The 19,409-nt window shown below is 50.1% G+C and overlaps 1 protein-coding gene across 1 annotated transcript in view; it reads left to right on the forward strand.

Moving 5' to 3' along the window:
- TCERG1L (transcription elongation regulator 1 like) overlaps positions 1 to 19,409 on the forward strand; it is a 223,160-nt gene that overhangs the window by 33,666 nt on the left and 170,085 nt on the right. The window contains exon 4 of the mRNA XM_070504502.1: positions 11,671 to 11,856. Coding sequence (XP_070360603.1) covers positions 11,671 to 11,856 — 186 coding nt within the window. The remainder of the gene's footprint in view (positions 1 to 11,670; positions 11,857 to 19,409) is intronic.

The raw sequence follows: 19,409 nt of genomic DNA on the forward strand, positions 1-19,409 counted from the left end.
TAAAATGAATATTCAAATTTTTGTGCATCAAGGTACGTGAAATCATCAAAATTACAATAAATTAGTATTTCTAAACTGATGCACAAAGCTGAGTGAATTCGCCACCCTCTTAGCGTTAAATAGCTGGTTCGTCCTTGCCTTGCTCCATCTCCGGTGCTGAGGCGGGGAGAGCTAAATCCACACTTGTGTTCAACGCGTGCGGAGCCCAAGAGGTGACTCAGCCATTACGTGTTTGGGGCTTGATCCTGTGGTGGGAGAGGGGCTTGTTCATGTGGATGTGGTGGGATCCAGTGCACATTTTGAGCTTGTGTCATCAGGTGTCCCTGGGAGAGACACACATGTCACAGCACATCTTTTGTCTGTGGGAGGAGACCCAGCTGAGAGGGTCCACATGGCAGTGAGGAGAAGGAGCTGTGAGAAGGAGTGCGAGGACCTGGGAAGTGCGGGCACCTTTCAACATAAGGTCTGGTGACAGTGACTAGGAGGGATCGTCCATCAAGGGGGGGTTGCTCAGAGCACCACCATGGGGTCTTCAGGGTCTGCGCCCACAGCTGTGGGCTCCAATCCGAGGCCCTGGGCCTGCCCAGCTCCACCCCAGATGACAGTTCAGAATGGAGAAACTTGGAATGTGGATGAGGGACAGGTGGCGGGGCTGTCAGCTCCACGTTCAGCACAGCTGCTGGTGGCAGCACAAAGAGAGGAGGTGCAGTGGGCCCTGCCTCAGCTCCGCTGGAAAGGCAGGAGGGAGACAGAACATATCAGGGAGGCGAAGGGGCCTCCTGGTGCTGGGGCCTGGGAGGAGACTTGAGTGGCTGGAGACGCGTCCGGATGTGCGGGCAAAGTTAGATTAAAATGAGCCACAGAGCGGCAATGCTGCTTCCTAACAGTTTTAAATGAAACACGGCTAGATTGAAATCTGCCCTTGGCAGAGCAGTTTCTGGGCACAGACATGCTATGCCTGTAAGTCAACAAAAACAAAGACAGGGTAATGTGGATAAAATTAAAAGGATCTGTACAGGCAAGTCACCTTCCAAGTGTCTTAAATGAGGGGAGGTTGAGAGGGAAAAAAAGCAAAGATTGCTAAATCGGATCTCAGTTTTCATGGTGATGGGATTTTAGCAAAGCTGAACAAATGCCATTGAGGTGGCTCTGGGGCACCTCACTGTGAGCAGACACTATCCTGAAGGACAGTGGTCCTGTGTGCCGACCACTTCTCAGAGTCTGGGCTCTGCGTGCGCAGCATCATTCCAAGGAAACTGCGCACTCCTTTTAGAACAGGAGAGGTGGGTGCCTCCAGGAATGCCGTTCACTAGAGTCTCTGCCTTGTCTGGGAGTAGACGACCATGAGCGAGGAGCAGTACAGAGGCCAGGAAAGTGAAGGTGACGTGAGCTCGCCAGGACTATGAGTAGATGGGGGACAGCGGCTCGTCTTCTGTCACACGCAGTGCCCTACTGTTCTCTCAGCCGAATGGTAGAAAATGGGAGATTCCGAGGGGAGCGTCGTTTCCCCTGTGGCGTACTTCACAACAAATTGTCTTCTTTCTGTGAGGGAAGCTTTCTTCTGGGAATACTCATCCCTCTGGTCGCTGACTCTGACTTGGCGACAAATCCTGGTTTTCTTATTTCCTGGAAAGACTTGAGATGCGGGCGTTCCAGGCTCCATGTGCCTAAGCTACACTGTGGTGGGCTGGGCTCTGAGCCTCTGTGGGGTCGCTGCCTGAGAGCTGCGGGTCGCTGGGCGCCCTCGGAGGACGCAGATGCCCACGCAGGTGATTGTGTAAAATGGGAGGCCATGGAAGGGGGCGCTTGGGTGAAAGGGCATTGTCAGAGGAGAGCTCCTGGGCAGGGGCAGCGCAGATGAGACCGACACCCTGTCACTCATGGGCCTGCACATGACGTGGCGGCTTGGAGGAGAATGGCAGTGTAGGCCTGGGAAGGGGGCACTGAAGGTCCCAGGGGCAATGGGGGAGGCCTGCTGGTGGGTTACAAAGGCCCCCGGGCATGGTCTGGAGGGGGGATCAGAGTGAGGCCATCCAGGCTGAGACCCTGGTGCACGTTCGTCTTTCAAACCCCACGGTGCACGCGCACACCTGAGCCATCAATTCCTGGTTAATTCCTCCTCCGCCCCTCACTTACCTCTCCTGCTGCTATGCCTACTTCAGGGAAGCACCCTAGCCCAGCCACCACCTCAGCGCAGTGAGGGTGACGGCAGGGAGCTCCTGCAGTATTTGGGCTGTCACTGATGGGACCCTGACAGTGGGATCCAGGAGAGGGCCCAGATTTGAGAATTCTTGGGCCGAGTTGTCAAGATTTGACAGGTGATTGGTTAGAGGTTGAGCCAGAGAGAGAAGGAGGTGTCTAGGTGATTCTGGCATTTGTGCCTGGGGTGACAAGGAGGTGGCTGGGCTAGGGTGCTTCCCTGAAGTAGGCATAGCAGCAGGAGAGGTAAGTGAGGGGCGGAGGAGGAATTAACCAGGAATTGATGGCTCAGGTGTGCGCGTGCACCGTGGGGTTTGAAAGACGAACGTGCACCAGGGTCTCAGCCTGGATGGCCTGATCCAGGGGGAGCGCTGCCACTGGGGTGGAGGAGAATGTGCGGGTCGCATCTGGCCTGGGATGGAGGTTTCTGAGAGGACCAGGGAGGAGATGTCCACAAGAATAGAGAGGTGCCGTCAGAGATCCAAGAGGACCCCAGGGAACCTCCTGAAGGTCAAGGAGGAAGCAGGAAGGAGAGGGAGGGGGAGGGAACAGGGAGAGTGGGAAGACAGACTGAAAAGCATGCATTGGAGGTGGTCCCAGGAGGCCCTGTGTTTGTAGCCAGAGCCTCTCGCTGTGAGGCAGAGGAGAATGCAAAGACCCAGGGGTGATGAGTAATGGATATGAGGTGGTAGAGGCGGCGCTGATCCATGGACCCAAAAGTTTATTGGCACCAACTATGCGCCAGGAGCCAACGTTTCTGAAAATCCCCCTCGTGGAAAGGGAAGCAGGGTGAGACATGTGTCGGGGGAGGGGACACTCAGTTGAGAGGCATCTGAAGGAGGGAGAAACAGGGGCACATCGGTGAGGGGTCAGGTCTGTGTCCCCTGTGCCCCAGAAGGAAGAGGCACAGCTCCTGGTCCCACCACAGCTCCAGCTGCTGCCATACCCTGCTCCCGCCCTTGTGGGACACAACTCGGTGGGACATGATCTCTGAGTGCCCCCGGGAGACGACCGCTGCTTCTCCTATACCGCCCGAGCCCTAGGCGGGCACCCTGTCCCCTCCGCCATGGCCAGGTCCAGAGTGCTCTGGCCAGGGTACCGGAGCACCTGTTGACCTCCACTCGACCATGGAGGTGTTGGCTGCTGCCCACAGGCAGCTCCCTGCTCTGCATGAGCCTCATGGCCTGGGCCAGCCGAGGGTCCTGGACCAAGACGGTGGAGCCGTGGTCCATGGTTGGGGGCTGCTCCTGCCACTTTGAGAGTCATTTCTGAGTAATAATTTCCAAAGCATCATTCCTGGGAAAGTTTGCTCATGATTTTGAGGAAAGAGACTGAAGCTCCATGTTGAGTTTGTGACAGCAAAACCCCAGGTGTTGGCAAAGGGATGCAGGTGACTCCTTCAGAGGTTTGGCTAATCTGTGACTTCAGACCCAAGGAAGAGGGAGCCACAGGGGAAACCATCTGAGATGTCACCAATGCGCTGGTCCATGCCTGGGCCACCTGCCCGTCCGTCTAGGCTGTACCCTCACCTATGGGGGTGCCCAGGTGGCCTGGCTGTGAGTCCAGTGGTGTCACTGATACAAGGACAGTGACCATCCTAGGCCAGGGGTAGGTGAGGACCAGGAGGAGTGTGGGTGATAGAGCCACCTGAGGGAGAGTCCCTGGACCTGACATGAGGCTGGTGCTGACCTGCTCCTGATCCGCACTCCTCAGGCCATCTCTGCTGGTCTCTTTGGCCAACTGCCGTTGTCTGAGGTCCCCCTGTGCCTGTGCCCCTGGGACTGGCTGCACCCTCCGTCCCCACCCACACCTGGCCAGGCCTGAAGGAAGGAGATGGAGCTGAAGGAGATGCTTCCTGCAAGATCTCTGGCCCATAGTTCTGCCTGAGGACCCATGAGGCCACGGGCGCCTGCCCAGGCCTGGTGCTCTGCGCCTGACCCTCAGACACCCAGCCGCAGAGCCTCCTGGACCACAGGGAGGATGGGGTGAGAGCAGGTGGGACCACCTCCCTCTCCCCTGGCTCTGAGCGCAGTGCACTTTCCTTTCTCCATTCCCCAGGGACTTTGCCTTAGTTTGCTTAGAGCTGGATCATGAAGCCAAGCTTCTGGAGTCATCTCTGGTATGTTTCCTTCTGTGCAGATTTCAGTGACCAGCTGGCAGTGAGCTGGCTCCATCACCAGGGCCTGCATTTTCCAAGGGAAACATCCTTCACTCACAGGTTATTAGCTGCAGCAGAAGCTGCTGACCTGCCCCTGGGTGGGCTCCTTCCACAGCCGTGGAGCTGGCGTCAGGACAGTACAGAGGGAAGAGGCAGGGATGAGGGGGCACCAGCCAAGACCACAGGCCAGCTTGCTCTGAGATCCCTTGGAATATCCTCGCCATCTGTGGAGGCACCAGGACTAGCCTTGTCAGGGGAAAGGGATAAAGATGTAGTGGGCACCTACACTTGGTCCAGCAAGTGATCTGCGAGATGCCATTTGGTTCTCCAAACAACATTGTCCCCACCTCACAGATGAGGAACTGAGGGAGGAGCTTCTGTGACCTTCTCCAGGTTGCACTACTGGTTGCCCAGCCTGCTGAGGTCTGGAGCTGGCATCCACACTCTCCCAGGAGGCCCAGGCGGTAGCCTAGGAGAGCCTTGTGTTGGTATGGACGTGGGCTGAGTGGGCCACCTTCACCCGTGATTGGACATGCAGTTCACAGACTGGGCTGGGATATGGAGCCAGAGCAGTTGCCAGGGCCATCCACCCCACCCCGTGTGGGGTTCTGGGCAAATGGACACTCCCTCAGCATCGGGGTCCTGCACTGCCCCAGGTGGCAGAGAAGACAAGTGTGGCAGGTTCCTTGAGCAGTTCACATCCAGAGGGCCCGATCTTGATGACTTGGCCAGTTTGCTGAGAGGGTCCGTGGAGCTTGGTGATCATCCTGCCCAGCTTGCGGGTTTCTTCCTCAGCATGTGGAAAACTTCAACTCTGCCAGGAACTGAGTGTCTCTCTCAGAAAACAGCCAGAAGGACAAACACCAAGAAAAGCTAATAAAAATAAAGATCACCTCGTTATGAACAATGCACACACATGCAGGGGGTGGTTTGCCGGCCTGTCACTGAGACACACAAAACCCATCACGTCTTCTTAAAAGGAATGGGTCAAGTGCTGACGATTCCTCCTTCCTGGGAGCTGTGTGTCTGCATGCCGCTCTCAGAGGATGGGAAGGAATAAGAACCTGTGCTCTTGGCCCCGTCTCCACAGCTCTCCCCTCTGCCCGTTGCCTGTCAGGCCACAGGCGCCCGTTAGAGACCCCAACGTGCCTCCCCTGAAACCTGTTGCACCTGCTCACGTGCCTAACGTCACTGTCTTCACCAAACAGTCATTTTGCAGGAATAATTACAGTTGGTAGATAGATCGCCTGAAGGATTTCCACCGGAGCTGAAATCATTTGCTAAATAGACATAACAAACTAATGGTTGTTTATTTTTTTGAATATGTGGCTCTGCACAGAGACACAGCAGCTGGTGATTGTCAGATTAGCTTCTCTCCTCAGCACAAGACTCTCGCCAGCCATCCCAGTGTTTACTCAACACCCTCTGCCAACTTTGAGACCTGAGGTCTTCCCCTCTGCATGGGCATCCTCAGAGGCAGAAATGACATGCTGAGTCCTTCATCCTGTTCTCTTGTAAAGATGCAGAAGTTAAATGTGTAGCATTTTATCTCCTCTGCAACCCACTGGCAGTTATAATTCCCCTCTTACTGTCTGGTGACTCTCTGATACCAGAGCAGCCCTTCCAGGCTGAGCATCCCTCCTGGAGGGGGCCAGAGGCCTGGATGAGGGGCAAGGGTCTGGCCTGGACGAGGGCCGAGGGTCTGACCTGGACCAGGGGTGAGGGTCCTCTGCAGCACTTCCTGCCTCTGCTCTTTTTCTGCAGAACACAGGCTGTGACTGAGATCCTCTGGGCAGGGAGCGGGATCTCTCCCAGTGCATGCCTGGAGAGGAAGAGAAAATCGAGACGTAGTGAGAACAGGTCGCATCGTGCAACCCCTGAGCAGGCTCCCCTGAACATGTGCAGCGCCAGGATGAGCATGGTCAGCCTATGCTGGGTGGTTCTAGAGCCCCTCTTGTGCCACTGTCCCAGCTCCCATGGCCACTAGCCTTTTCCTTCCGTCCTCTCTGTTGAATCCTGGAAAATGCAAAATGCAGGCTCTGATTTTGGAGGCAGGCTCTGGGAGGGTGCCAGTAGTCAATGTGCCTGTGAGCACAGAGGCTCATGCAGAAACCACCTGTCCCCGTATGCCGCTGAGGCCCACAGAGGTTCAGATAAGTCATTGCACCGGCCATCACCAAGGCCCCCTGTGCATACAGCCCCAGGGTGGGCTCTGGTGGTGCCAAGGAGAGAGTCTTCCAGAAGCTCGAGTCTGCCCAGGTGTCTCAGACGAGGGAGGGAGGGACAGGCGTCCAGCCAGGTGGGGCCCCAGCACTAGCCCTGCAGAGGAACCTGATGTTAGGGTTCAGGTGCTATCATTCTCCAGGGACCTTTGGGAAGTTTCTTAAACCTCTCTGAGTCCCGTTCTCTTCAGCTGCAAACAGGGATGATAGAAGTTCTCTTCGTGTGGCTGTTAGGGGTCTACTCAGAAGGAAACCTGCAGATGAAGCTCTTGCATGTTTGGCCATCAGAGAAGGAGGCAGACATGGCAGTGAGGATAAACCTGCAGCGAAGGGCCGTGAGCTAGCGCACATGGAGTGCCTGGTGCTGGCCTGCCTGCTCTCCTCCAGCAGAATTCATGGGAAGCACATGGTTAATTACTGTTTTGCTTAAAATGTTGATTTTTATAAGTAATCCTTATGGGATAGCATCTCTGGCTTATCTCCTAGCTGGCTTAGCAGTGTTTTTTGGCTGGAACTCTTATCGCGCTGTTTATTTACTCAACTAAGGGATTCTCTGCAGCCCTCGGGGAGAACGAGTTCTGATAATTATTTATCAGTCGACAGTTGATCGAGTGCCTGCTTGTCTTCCAACACTGGGCTCGGGAGGTGTCTCTCAGGGAGCAGCTGGCGTCCCAGGGCTCTCGCTGGCTCTGTGCACCTCCTGGCTGGCGTCCACAGGCAGCATGTACCTGCGGGCCTTTATCTGTTTGCATCAGGGTCTCCTGTCGGATCGTCTTTCCTGTCCCCCCGCCGTGCGCAGTCTGGCATACAGATGCTTGATAAATACCTGGCCGAGGGGGCAGGAAGGAAACAGGAAAACCCAAATAATCAACAGCCTTCCTTCCCCTGCTGGGTGCCCCAAATTTTATTATTGCACAACCATCAGTAAAAGTTCTTGAGCACCAGCCTCCCAAAGCGCATTCTACTTATTTACAATGTGCACGCATGTCTTCTTGTGCTCAGGCGTGCTCTCAGTGTGCTGCAGGTTTGGGGCGAGGTTCTGCTCCCACAGCAGGTGCCTGTTCTAACAGGAACACACGAAACACCTCGAGAGGGCCTGGAGCCTGCTGGAAGCCATACGGTAATGACTCCGGGACGTCTTCTTTCTTTCTCATCCACCAACTACGACAATACTTTTGGTGATGTTGGTTATTAACTTTCTATCTTCCCTGATAATATTCAGTCGATTTTGTGAAATAACTGGAGAGTGTTGCATTTTTATAGGTAACCACACAAATTCAAAGTGGGTTAAAAACTATTTTCCAAGTTTTTCTTTTTGCTGAGCAAGATTTGCCCTGAGCTAACGTCTGTGCCAGTCTTCCTCTATTTTGTCTGTGGCTAGCAGTGGTGTGTAGGTCCGTGCCTGGGAACCGAACCTGGGCCACCAAAGTGGAGGGCGCTGAAACTAACCGCTAGGCCACGTGGGAGGTCCCCAAGGTTTTTTTGTTTGTTTGTTTTAAAGAGGCAGATGAAGTCTACTTATTTTCCTTTTAGTTGACACATATTTTGACAACAAAATCACGTGGTGATAAAGGCATTCCCATGCTTCCACCCACGAAGCATGGCAGCCTTGGCATCTGTTTCTTTGAAAACACCATGAGCTACTTTCTCATCCGTTGCTAAAGGGTCCCCTTCGTTTGAACAGTAGATCAAGTTCATTAAACAAATTCACTAGGTAGCGTATCACCAGGTCGGCCGGTTCAGTACTCTTTACTTAGAGAGGAAAGACGTTAAGCATAGCAATTCTCTTCAGCACACCAGCGGCTCTGTCTCTGAACAGGGCAGAGAAGTGGTTAAATTCCCGTGAAAACACCTGCGGTGAAATAGTATCAATGTGGAGATGCTGAGGGAGAAAAGCCAAATTTAATAAGAAACTTTTGCATGGGGCTTTACGGCGTGTTGACGTTCACAAAATTACCTCATTAAACTGACACCTGCACACCCTGAAATGCTCACACTGTTTTGACCCTGAATATGTATCTTAGGGCAATAAATGCAGAAAGTAACTTCTTTTGCACACAGTTGTGTGTGTCACGTTTATTTATAATAGGCTACAGCTATTATGATGGGGGCTGGTTGTATGAATACGGCAAATTTGCGTGGCTGGTCCATTGCCTGGAATACCAGGCTCTGATTGGTAATTGGGCTAGGGAAGGCCATTTAATGATAAGGGCAGTGATCATTTGAAACGCCTCCTGAGAAAGCTGTGCCCATGCAGAGTAATGGTGCTGCATTATCAACACAGCCAGACCGGGCACCAGAAAACTGCCAGGTCACTGCTTAACAAAAGGGCAACGGTGTCCAGCTGGGGAGACCAAAGGGGCATTTTTACCACTTATTTAGTCCATTTTATAAGTATTCTGTAATGTGTTTTTATTATTAAGTAGGATGATACTTTTTGAATAGTTTTTTTTTTTTTTTTACTTTAAATCTGTATGTGACAACAAGATACCACTATACACCTGTTCGAATGGCCAAAATCTAGTACACTGACACCAAATGCTAAAGAGGATGAGGAGCAAAAGGAACGCTCATTTATTGCTGGTGGGAACGCAAAATGGTGCAGCCACTTTGAGAGACAGTCTAGCAGTTTCTTACAAAGCTAAATGTAGTCTCACCATATGATCCAGCAGTCGCACTCCTTGGGATTTACCCAAATGAGCTGAGAACTTGTGTCCAGACAAAACACACACACAAATGTTTATAGCAGCTTTTTTCATAACTGTAAACGCTTGGAAGCAACCGTTCACCAAGTAGATGAATAGATAAGCTGTAGTACATCCAGACAATGGAATATTATTCAGTGATAAAAAGAAATGGACTATCTTGCTGTGAAAAGACACAGAGAAACTTTAAGTACATATTGCTAAGTGGAAGAAGCCAGTCTGAAAAGGCTACTTCACGTATGGTTGCAATTATATGACATTCTGGAAAAGGCATAACTATGGAGACAGTGGAAAGATCAGTGGTTTCAGGGGTACGGTGGAGATGAGCACAGAGGATGGTTAGGGCTGTGACACTGTGACAGTGAGTGGCGGATACAGGACTTATGAGTTTGGCAAAGCCCACAGAATGTACAACACTGTGAACCGTAATGTGAACTATGGCCTTTCGTTAACAATAATGTGTCAGTGTTGGTTCATCAATCGTTAACAAACATGGCCCTGGGTGCAGGACGGTAATAACGGGGCAGTCGGGTGAGGAATGGCATTGCGAGAGTATGGGAACTCTCAGTATTTTCTCCTCATTTTTTCTGTAAACCTAAAACTGCTCTATAAAAATTAGATTAAATTTTTAAGATCGTATTTGGCCATCATAGGGAATGTGGAAAATATGAAGACAGAAACGAAGAGAGACTCCATAGGATCTGGCACTGAGTGCGTCCAGAACTAGCCTACCCCCTGCCTCTCTGTTTCCAATAAAGTGGCCAGGATGAGGACATGGAAATGGAAGTCAGAGCATCCTCCTCCGCTCCACGCACCTCGTGGCCTGGCTCACTCAGAGTGAAAACCCGAGTCATCATCATACCTCGGCCACCCTCCCCACCCCGCCCGCATTTCCCTCTCTGCCCCTCTCCCGTCCCCCTGGCCTCCCCGTCTCCTTGCAGCTTCTGGAGCACACTAAGTAGGCATCAATCTCGGGGCCTTTGTGCTTCCTCTACTCCTCCCTGGCCTGAGTGGCTCCTGTCCTTGCCTCCTGCAGGCCGTCACCCACGTACCCCTTCCCAGTGAAGACCTTCCTGACAACCCCATTTAGAGGTGAAACCCGCCTCCCAGATGTCAGTCCCCTCCCCTGCATCGCTTTTCTCCCTTGTGCCTATCAACCTATAACACAAAGCAAATAGACACGAAAAGTGCATCCGTGTGTCTTCGCCACCTGGGGCTACAGTCCCCCAAGGCTGGCCTTGTCTCTTTGATTCACTGCTCTGTCCCTAGGAGCTAGAACATGCTTGGTGTCTGGTCAACCACATAAAGATTTGCTGACTGAGTGACTATAGAGTGTTGACATTAGAGTGGTTCTGTAACGTGCTTATTTACCGAACATACTGTGAGCTGCCCCCATGGCGCTGCATGTTCTTTGATGTGATTCCACTGGCTGTTTAACCCTCACTGAGTGGATGCACCATCGTTTATATGACCGTTCACCTTTTGTTAATATTTCTAGTTTCCCACTATAAACCTTTATCTTAAGGCACTGGACTCATGGACGAATTACAGGAAGGGAAACGCCAGATCAGAAGTTGTGAACTATGTCGAGGTCTTTAGAACATACTTCCAAATTGCTTTCCAGCACTGGCCAAACGAGGCCTCCACCATCAATATAAGAAGGTATCTACAAAATATTTCTTAGAAACCACAGTTATTTGAGGGGCTGAGGATTCCATAAAAAAACCCGCTTTACAGAAAAGGCATATACAGAAGCAAACTTTCAAATTCTTCCTAAGGCCAGAAAGGACAAGCTGGCTTCCAAGTTTGAAGCCCATCTCCTCACAAGGAGCTACCCAAGCCGAGACGGATGTTGAGTTTCTCCACTGCAACGGCCCGTCAGATGGCCAGCCTGACTGCTCAGGGACAAGCTGAGCCTCATGGGCTCTGGAAACCCCTCTCTGCCCTGGCCCCTAGCTGCCCCTTCCTCTGCACCCACCTCCCACATTCCTTATGTGCCACTCCCTGGGCCCTCAGCAGCCTCTGCTCCCAGTAGTTGCCCACTTTCACCATCAGCTCTCATCTGTACGTATGTAACTCATGTGACTGTAGCAAAGTTGCTTCTCTTTAAGGTGCACACGTAAGCTGTGAGCTTCGACTGTAAGCTTTGTGACTCACTAAACATCACACAGAGGTGTGTGTGTGCTCTGTGCACAACTGACATGTTGATAGATTACAAACGCATCCCATTTATTTCTGGGATAGTGGCACACAGCATGTGCTTCCAGCAAAGGGGGTTAGCACCACTTTTGTTTTCTGGGTACTGGTATGTAGCATAAGGAAATGGCATCTGTCTCCTGAGGACACTGGGCGTCCCCATGCTGACCTCCCTGTTCCTCTTCTGCAGGTGGCGGCCACAACAGCCTTAAGCCCGTCAGCAGCAGCCCCACCATTGCCATCGCAGCCGCTGCCACAGCCATGGTCTCCATGGACCCTGAGGTACTTGGGGGCCCATCACCATCCAGTGTGCAGCCCTGCCACTTCCTGACGTTGGCACCCATCAAAATACCCCTGAGGACCACTCCTTTCTCTGGTAAGCACAGAGCATGGTCTCTCAAAGCCTTGAGCGAACAAGGCAGGAACGAGCCTGCCTTCAGGTCCTCAGTCTCCGGGTTCATGTGCTGTGTGGATCCAGGCCTGGCTCCGGGGAGGGACGTTTGGTTGGGGTTATACAGGTTTTGCTCATCTTCAAGCTACACAAACGGACCTCAGTTCCATTGAACAAAGTCTTGTTAGGTCAACTCGGGCATTTTCTGCCATAAAGCAAAGTTTAAAGTTTCTGTTTGAGGAAATGAGACTTCCCTTTACTAACTCTTTAGGGAGAATGAAGTAGTGACCAATAGGGCAAGGACGCTGAGAAGTCTGGACTTTTCTTACATGAGGCATGGAAGAAAGCAAAGGCAGCATGTTAGAAATCAGTTAAGCATCTAAGTTAATAAAACACAAAACAGTACAGCTCTCACTAAGCCATCCCACCTGGGCTCAACAGCTGGGCCTTTTCTGAACATGTGGGATGGGGTCCTACCCACCATGGCAGGACCTCTGTGGAAGCCACTGAAGCCCTGGGATGAGTACGAGAGGTGTGGATGACCACAAAGGTATTTGAGTCCATAAGTGTGGTTGGCGTACTCTTCTGAAAAGTCCTCAAGGTGGAGGCAGGGCTGGTAGACATCCTGGCATCCTGAGCAGAGCCAAGATGTGTGATGTGGGTCTCAGAGGGGAGATCGAAGCCCCCGGGTTCTGGATTGGTTGTGACTATGTGTGTTCAGAGCTGTACATGTCTGTCTGTTACCTGTAACCAGCAAGCCATGTGTTTGGGCGCCATCTTTGTGAACCCACGTTTAGCTCCTTTCCTCAAATGAAGCAAGAGCAACATTAATTTGGAATGACATATAGTAAGTACTCAAATCTTGTGAGCTAGTACTCTTTAGTTTTAGTGTTTCATGTGATATTGTAACCGAACTCAATGGGTTAATCGCCTGGTGATTGTAGAGCTGAAAAGCACAACTGAGGCAGAAGTAGGTGAAGAAAAGGTTTATTGCTTGCACAAACACATGGAGAGCAGTGGGGATAGCTCCCAATGCAGTCTCCCTGAGCTCAGTGCCAGCCGAGACTTTACACACAAGAGAGCAGAGGATAACAGGTTTATTTGTAACAACTGTGTACCAATTCTGTGTTCATTTAAGGCGCATGTGTAACAGGTAAAGATGCTACTGCATACAGCACAGGATCTGAAAAAGGCTGCTTGGACCCTCCCCGAGGAGGAGGATTTAAGATACTGTGAGTTTAAGGTAACTTTCAGACGCTTGGTACTGGGACATTTTGCAGGTGTCTTGCTGCAAATGCACAAGTTTCTCTTGAAGACAGCAACACTGCAAAACGGGATGTAACACTGCAAAACGGGATGTCGACTTCTGCAAAACAGGACACATAGTTTCTTCTTGTCAGAAAAACATTTGATAGACCATGCTAATCATTGATCAGATCCTCAGTAACCCTTTCTTTGCCTGGTTCCCTGGTCACAATATAATAAGACTTGAATAGAAATTCTATACCAGAATTAATACTAGAATTCTAGTATTAATCTTATTAATTGCTAGACTATAAGCGATAGGAGTCATCACTAGATTGCGAGGTGTATACATACGTGTATATAGAGAGAGATGAGCTCATGGTACAAAGGGAAGTAACCTAGTTTCATCTCTTTCCAGTTTGGGGAGGATTTTTGATTACTTGTTTCTGGTAAATCTAATGTGGTCTCCTCAACACCAGACCTTTGACTTCTGTATTTCTCTATTGCCTTAAGAAATTAGTTGATCAGTAGAGCACTGTCTTCTCAAGAACAAAATCTTATTCCTCTTTCAGCATGTTAGTGAACGTGCATGTAGGGTGTGATGGGGAAATAAATAAAACACATAGATAATCTCTTGTGTGGAACATAGTTTACAGCTGTGTCAAGATTTTGGTTAAAATCCATCAGTCCACTGGCATTTATTAAGGATGATTTACTGTTTTTGGAGAAAAATAATCTTAGAAAGAGCCAAAAACCATGTACCCCACGGGTGGCTTCACTTTTCATGTCTCTTGTATGATTTATAAAGTGATATAATAATTAGGCATCTTTCCATGTTTGCATTTTATAAGGCTCTATAATCAAATTTGCCATAATGTGCATTCAGTTAGAAAAAGACAAGCGTCAACATTATCTGTCTTATAGATAACTGCCAAAATGGGCTGTCAAAAAGATGAAGGGGCAGGACTCAAAGGTAGCTTCCAAAATTGCCTTTACAGTATTGGCATGGATTCTTTTGATTTCTAGTAGAGGCCCCAGGTTGAAGTTGAAATACAGGCAGAGAGCTGGGTCTGGACCAATGACCCAGCCCAATGGGTGGTGTCTGAGGTCTTCTGTCAATCAAGGCGTCAATGGTGAATGTGGTTCCACCCAGGGGTGCCCCTGGTAAATGAGTTCTTTGGGAGATATGTTCACTTAGTAGGGTCATTGTCCTGGCTAACTCCTCTTGGCTTTAGCAGAAGGTATTTGAGTGGGACTGGCCATGCCTATGATGAAAACATTTAAAGAATTTCCCTTGAGTACTTTCTGAGAACCAAGGCTTGAAGGAGACTGAAGGTAGACCCTTTGGCTATCAGGCTTTTTTTTTTTTTTTTTTTTTTTTTTAACAATGTCAGTAGCCCCATAGGATCAATGAGACTGAAGAGGTGACTGTTCTGATGGGTGTTCTTAGGGGAGGTCCATGCATTCTGCTGGGAAACTCCTGACATACCTTAAAAGAGGTGGACTTGGGGGATGGGGGGCGTTCAGCATAAAATGCAAGGCCCGTCGAGGGCTAGGTGGGAGGAGTGTGGCAGAAGAGAGAGAATGGCATCGACAGCAAAACAGGTTTTTATAGACCAATAAAAATGTGCCTCTCTGTGAAGTCTGCTCCATACTCAAATTGATTTTGTAAAAGCATGAACTTTAATCTAACTACACACAAATAATCCTGTTTTTATTTAGAAGATAATTAATTCCCATTTTAGATAAATGAGCTAGACTACTTAATTTAAACCCTCTGCTTCATAATATAAGCCAGATAAACTTCGCAGCGCTACACAGCTTAGCTTTACGGTTCTCAACTGGGGCAGTTTTGCCCCCAGGGGATATTTGGCAACAGCTGGAGAGTTTTGGGGGGGATTGCTACTGGGATCTAGTGGGCAGAGACCAGGGATTCTGCCACACACTGTGCGATGCCCCAGACAGCCTGCCATGGTAGAGACTTCTCCGACCCAAAATGTGCATAGTGCCTCTGTTGAGAAACCCTGGTTTATAGTCTAGAATTCCACTTCACAAACTGTGACATCTTAGATTGGTGTATGAATAAGCTCGCCCGGGAGAGCTAGTGGTCCAGGAACTGAAGGATCCTGAAGGAAACAGGCTCAGTGCTAGAACAAGCAGCCATAAGAGTTATACTTCGTTATGCCTTTAACATGATTCAGAGTTTCAAATAAGACATCAGATTGAAAGAACCCACAACCAGTTCCAGATTCAATCACAAACTGGGTTTTCTCTTTCACAGTGTTGTCGGCACATGAGGAAGGTACCCGCGTCAGACTGGCCGCGCCCATGATGAAACTTTTACAGAATTTCCCTTGAGTACTTTCTGAGAATCCAGGCCTGTGGAGACAAGGGTGGACTATTTGTTTACCAAAGTTAATCCTTGCTCTTGGGCTCCCAAAGGACCCGTGCTGACCTAGGGGATCTCTTTGGCCTCCTGCTCACGTTGCTCTGTTTGCTGGCTGTCCCTGCCCCCTCCCCTAGCCTCTAAGTCATCTGCTGGTGGCGCTGAGTCTGCCTATCCTTGTCCAGCCTGCATGAGATGCCCGGGGCACTCTCATTACATCTGTTGAAACTGCTGGCTCTGCACACTGAATTCTTCAGCAGTTTCCTGGACTAGTGTCTATTCTTCATATTGTACATCGATAGGTTGAATAACAACCTGTTCTCCTGTTCCCATAATTTCTAATGCTATTTCTCACATATCTGCCCCGAATCAGAGACGAGGTAGAGGGAAGGGTAGGTGGTGCAGAGGGTTTACCTGGAGATACCTACCGCTTCCCTTTCCGGATGATGGCAGCCGCTGGCCCCTTAAACGTGGGCTGTGAAAGCTGGGAGCGAGCAGGCGCAGGACAGAGAGCACAGGGGGGCACCGTCCTATTCATCTTCTTCAAGCAGCTTTCCGCTAAAACCAGTTTGCCTCATTTCCAACTGTTCCTTTAAATCTTAGACCTTCAGGTTAAAGAAGGAAGACATTCTAGGTAAAAACATATCTCGCATGCCATTTCTTTCTTAGTTTTTAAGGAGAACATGACATTTATCAGGCGAGACGGAAAGACACGCAGGACTTGTCCGAGAGAAGAGAATTGCCTTCGCAGCCCTCTCCAGGGCTGCGTCCTCCTTACCTGTTCACTCACAACTGCTCACCTCAGACTTTCTGCCGGCGTGTGAGGCTGGTGCCCACATTCCGGAGGAGAAACACCAGCACAGCTCCAGTGTCTGCCCCTATTTGATGAAATAAATGAAGAGATTCTTTTTCTAAGAATGATGGTAGCTATTTTTAAACCTTGCCCACCGTTTCGTAAGCATTCAGATGAAAAAGCTAAAATATGGGTGATAGTTATGGTCTCTGGCGGAGCGAATTGCTACTGCATACAGCTATTAGCAAGTGCCATCTGCCCCCAAAACCGTTTACCACCTGCTCTTCTGCTTCCACAACTATTTAATGGTTTAACTTTGACATTCTGTCCTGCCACAGAACAGCTGGGAAGTGACTATTCTTTTTTCTATCAGGAACTTACCAGCCAAGCTACACGACAAGTCAGGAAGGTCCCCGAGCCAGAATCCTACCACGCAGGCTCTTGCGTGGCTCTCGGCTCACCTCATCAGTGAGCTCAGCGGATGCTCAGACAGGTTCTATCACAGCCATAACCCAGCCACTTGGGGATGAAGTCTTTTCTCTTTTTATCCAGGAATTGTTTCCTCCTCCACTATAATCAAAAATGTCATAATACATATTAACATTTTAGAGATTTTCAGAGACAAAAATACTGTAACAACATAATTACTTACACCCCAAAGTGCCTGAGACTCAGCTGGCTTCTGTGAGAAAGACATAGGTGTTTCTAATGGAGGGATTGAGCTGTTTTTAGTAGAAAAAATATTGGACTCAATGAAACAAAAAAAAGACTGTCTAGTTTGCTGTCCACAAGTGAACTGAGATTAAGGATGCTAGCTACGGAGGGGCGGTGGCATCACTCCACGTAGGTATGTAAGGTGCGGAGCTCGCTAACTTCAGGTCCTACCATTGGGATGCAATGGCTGCTGGGAATCGCTCCCACTGAGACTCCTTCCTGTCAGCAAGTATGTATACTCTAGATTGCCCACCTAGAAAAGGTCCTTCTTTGACATTTTCCTACCCCTGGCTGCTCCATTCCTCCTACCTTCCCTGAGAAACGCCTAGCACTTTAGCTACATTAGCCGTCTGCACTGTTAGCTCCAATTCACTCTTTCTTTGAAAAGAAAAACTGGAAATCCATCCTGCACACAAAAGCGTGTATGTGTTTATGCCGAGGATAAAGAACGCTGATACAACAGACCCCCAAACGCCTCCCTCTGAGCCTCAGAAAGTAGACGTTGCCTTATTCCTAATGCTCCTGGGAACCTCGACATCTGATTACCCTGTTCGTTACCTACCTCCTCAGTATGGGCCAGTCCTTTCTCTGCCATTGTTTAAAAACATGTTTACGTACATGTATTATCTCCAAACAACGTCTCACGCAGTTTAGGTTTTTTTTGACTTTCACATAAATGTAATCATAGTTCATGCGTTCTTCTGTGATCGCCTTTTTTGCTCAAAATGCTGTAATTTTTTGAGTCGCCCCGCTGGTGCTGTAACTGTCGTGCAATCATGGCCACTTTGCGACAGCATTGTTTCTTCCTGTGAATCCACACGATGCATCATCGGTTCTGCTGCTGGTGGACGTCTGGGCTGTTTCTTGAAATGCCAAGCACCATTGTCCCCTTCTTCCTTCTGGAAGCACTTTCCTCTCCTGCTGATGTCCCTTCAGGGGATGGGGGATCTTGGCACAGATCTCTGAAGCCAGGGAGTGCTGTGGCTTGTCCCTAGACGTCCCCTCTCCCCACGGTCCCACGTGCCCTCCTCCTGGCTAATAACTAATCCCAGCTTTGTCTTGAGGTCTCATTCTCCCTGGAGCTCTAGGTTGACAGACCCAACTTCTCCCTGGCACCCACTCTTCTGATGGAGATCTCAAACCAAGTTTTTCTGTAAAGGAATTGTTGATTCCCCACCCATGGGGCGAAACCTTCTTCCCTTAACTCTGCGGAGTGAGTCACAGCTGGTAACACAGCAGGGTGTTGGCTGGGACACTCTGGGTGTTCTCTACAAGAGAGAGAAGAGATGACACGCCTGCTCTGAAGACGTCCATCCTACACCCACCCCACCCATCCCAGTCCTAACAAACAAGGTCACAAAAAGGGGAAACTATCTACACACCCAAGGTGTTCTCAGCAGTGTTAACTGACATGGAACCTGGCTCCCAACATCACTCATAAGCTCAGTGTGAATTGGGACGTCTAATGTGGGAGCTCAACAGAGAACGAGGCTGCACTGTGAAGGACTTCAAAGGACTTCAAAGGCATGGTCATGTCTCAGCTGCTGCATCCTAGTAAGATTGGAATTTCCTGGAATCCAAAACTTTCACCTTGAAAAGGCTCTTGGACCCCACACAACCAATTGCATTCCTTAAAGGTGGGAGGCAGAGGGAGGCCAACTCTTAGTGGAGACTGCCCTACCTAAGTCCCACACGAGTGGGAGCAGAGTGAAGCTGGCACTCAGCCCCCCCTTTCCGAGGGCCCTGCATTGCTATCTTACGCACCGCCACCAATCCCTCCTGCCAACCATAGTTCACCGTTGGGGGTTGAGCCATTGTGCTAAAATCCATGACCTGATGATCGACACTGGCCAGACTGCCTGTGTTGGGGGGACTTTGCCTAAATTCATCTCTGTGGCCAGGGGGGCCCCCGAAAGGGGCTCAGTTCCTGCTGCACTGAGGGGCTGAATCAAGAATCTGTGCCCAGCGCAGGCACAGAACGTTTGGCAGGACCATGCTCATGCCATTGCACATGGTACAATTCCTGCGTGGGTTTTGGTGGTCTTCTAGTGGGGTCCACTTTTTAGAAGAGGCCCTGGAAGGACTGTGAGAAAAGTAGGTTGGTCTGCGGACAGAGGAAGCAGGAAAAAGCCACGCGTTGGTTGCTGCTTTAATGGAAAACATCCTCTAAGGAGGCTTGGTTGCTGCATTAGATCATGTTGCTATAGCCACAAGCTAGAGCATTGTCTTAGCACGCTCACTGTAACAGGAGCAGCTGGCTCCTTCCTGGGCTGGGCCATTTCATTTAATCTGTGATAAAAGCACCAATGGAAACAGTATCCGCGGCCAGTGACCATGAGAGGCAGTGAGAGTGGCATCTGGTTGAGGATGCAGGAGGGGATGAGGTACCCTGACGTGCAC

This window comes from Equus asinus, chromosome 2 (genome assembly GCF_041296235.1).
Source record: "Equus asinus isolate D_3611 breed Donkey chromosome 2, EquAss-T2T_v2, whole genome shotgun sequence".
NCBI classification, from domain to species: domain Eukaryota; kingdom Metazoa; phylum Chordata; class Mammalia; order Perissodactyla; family Equidae; genus Equus; species Equus asinus.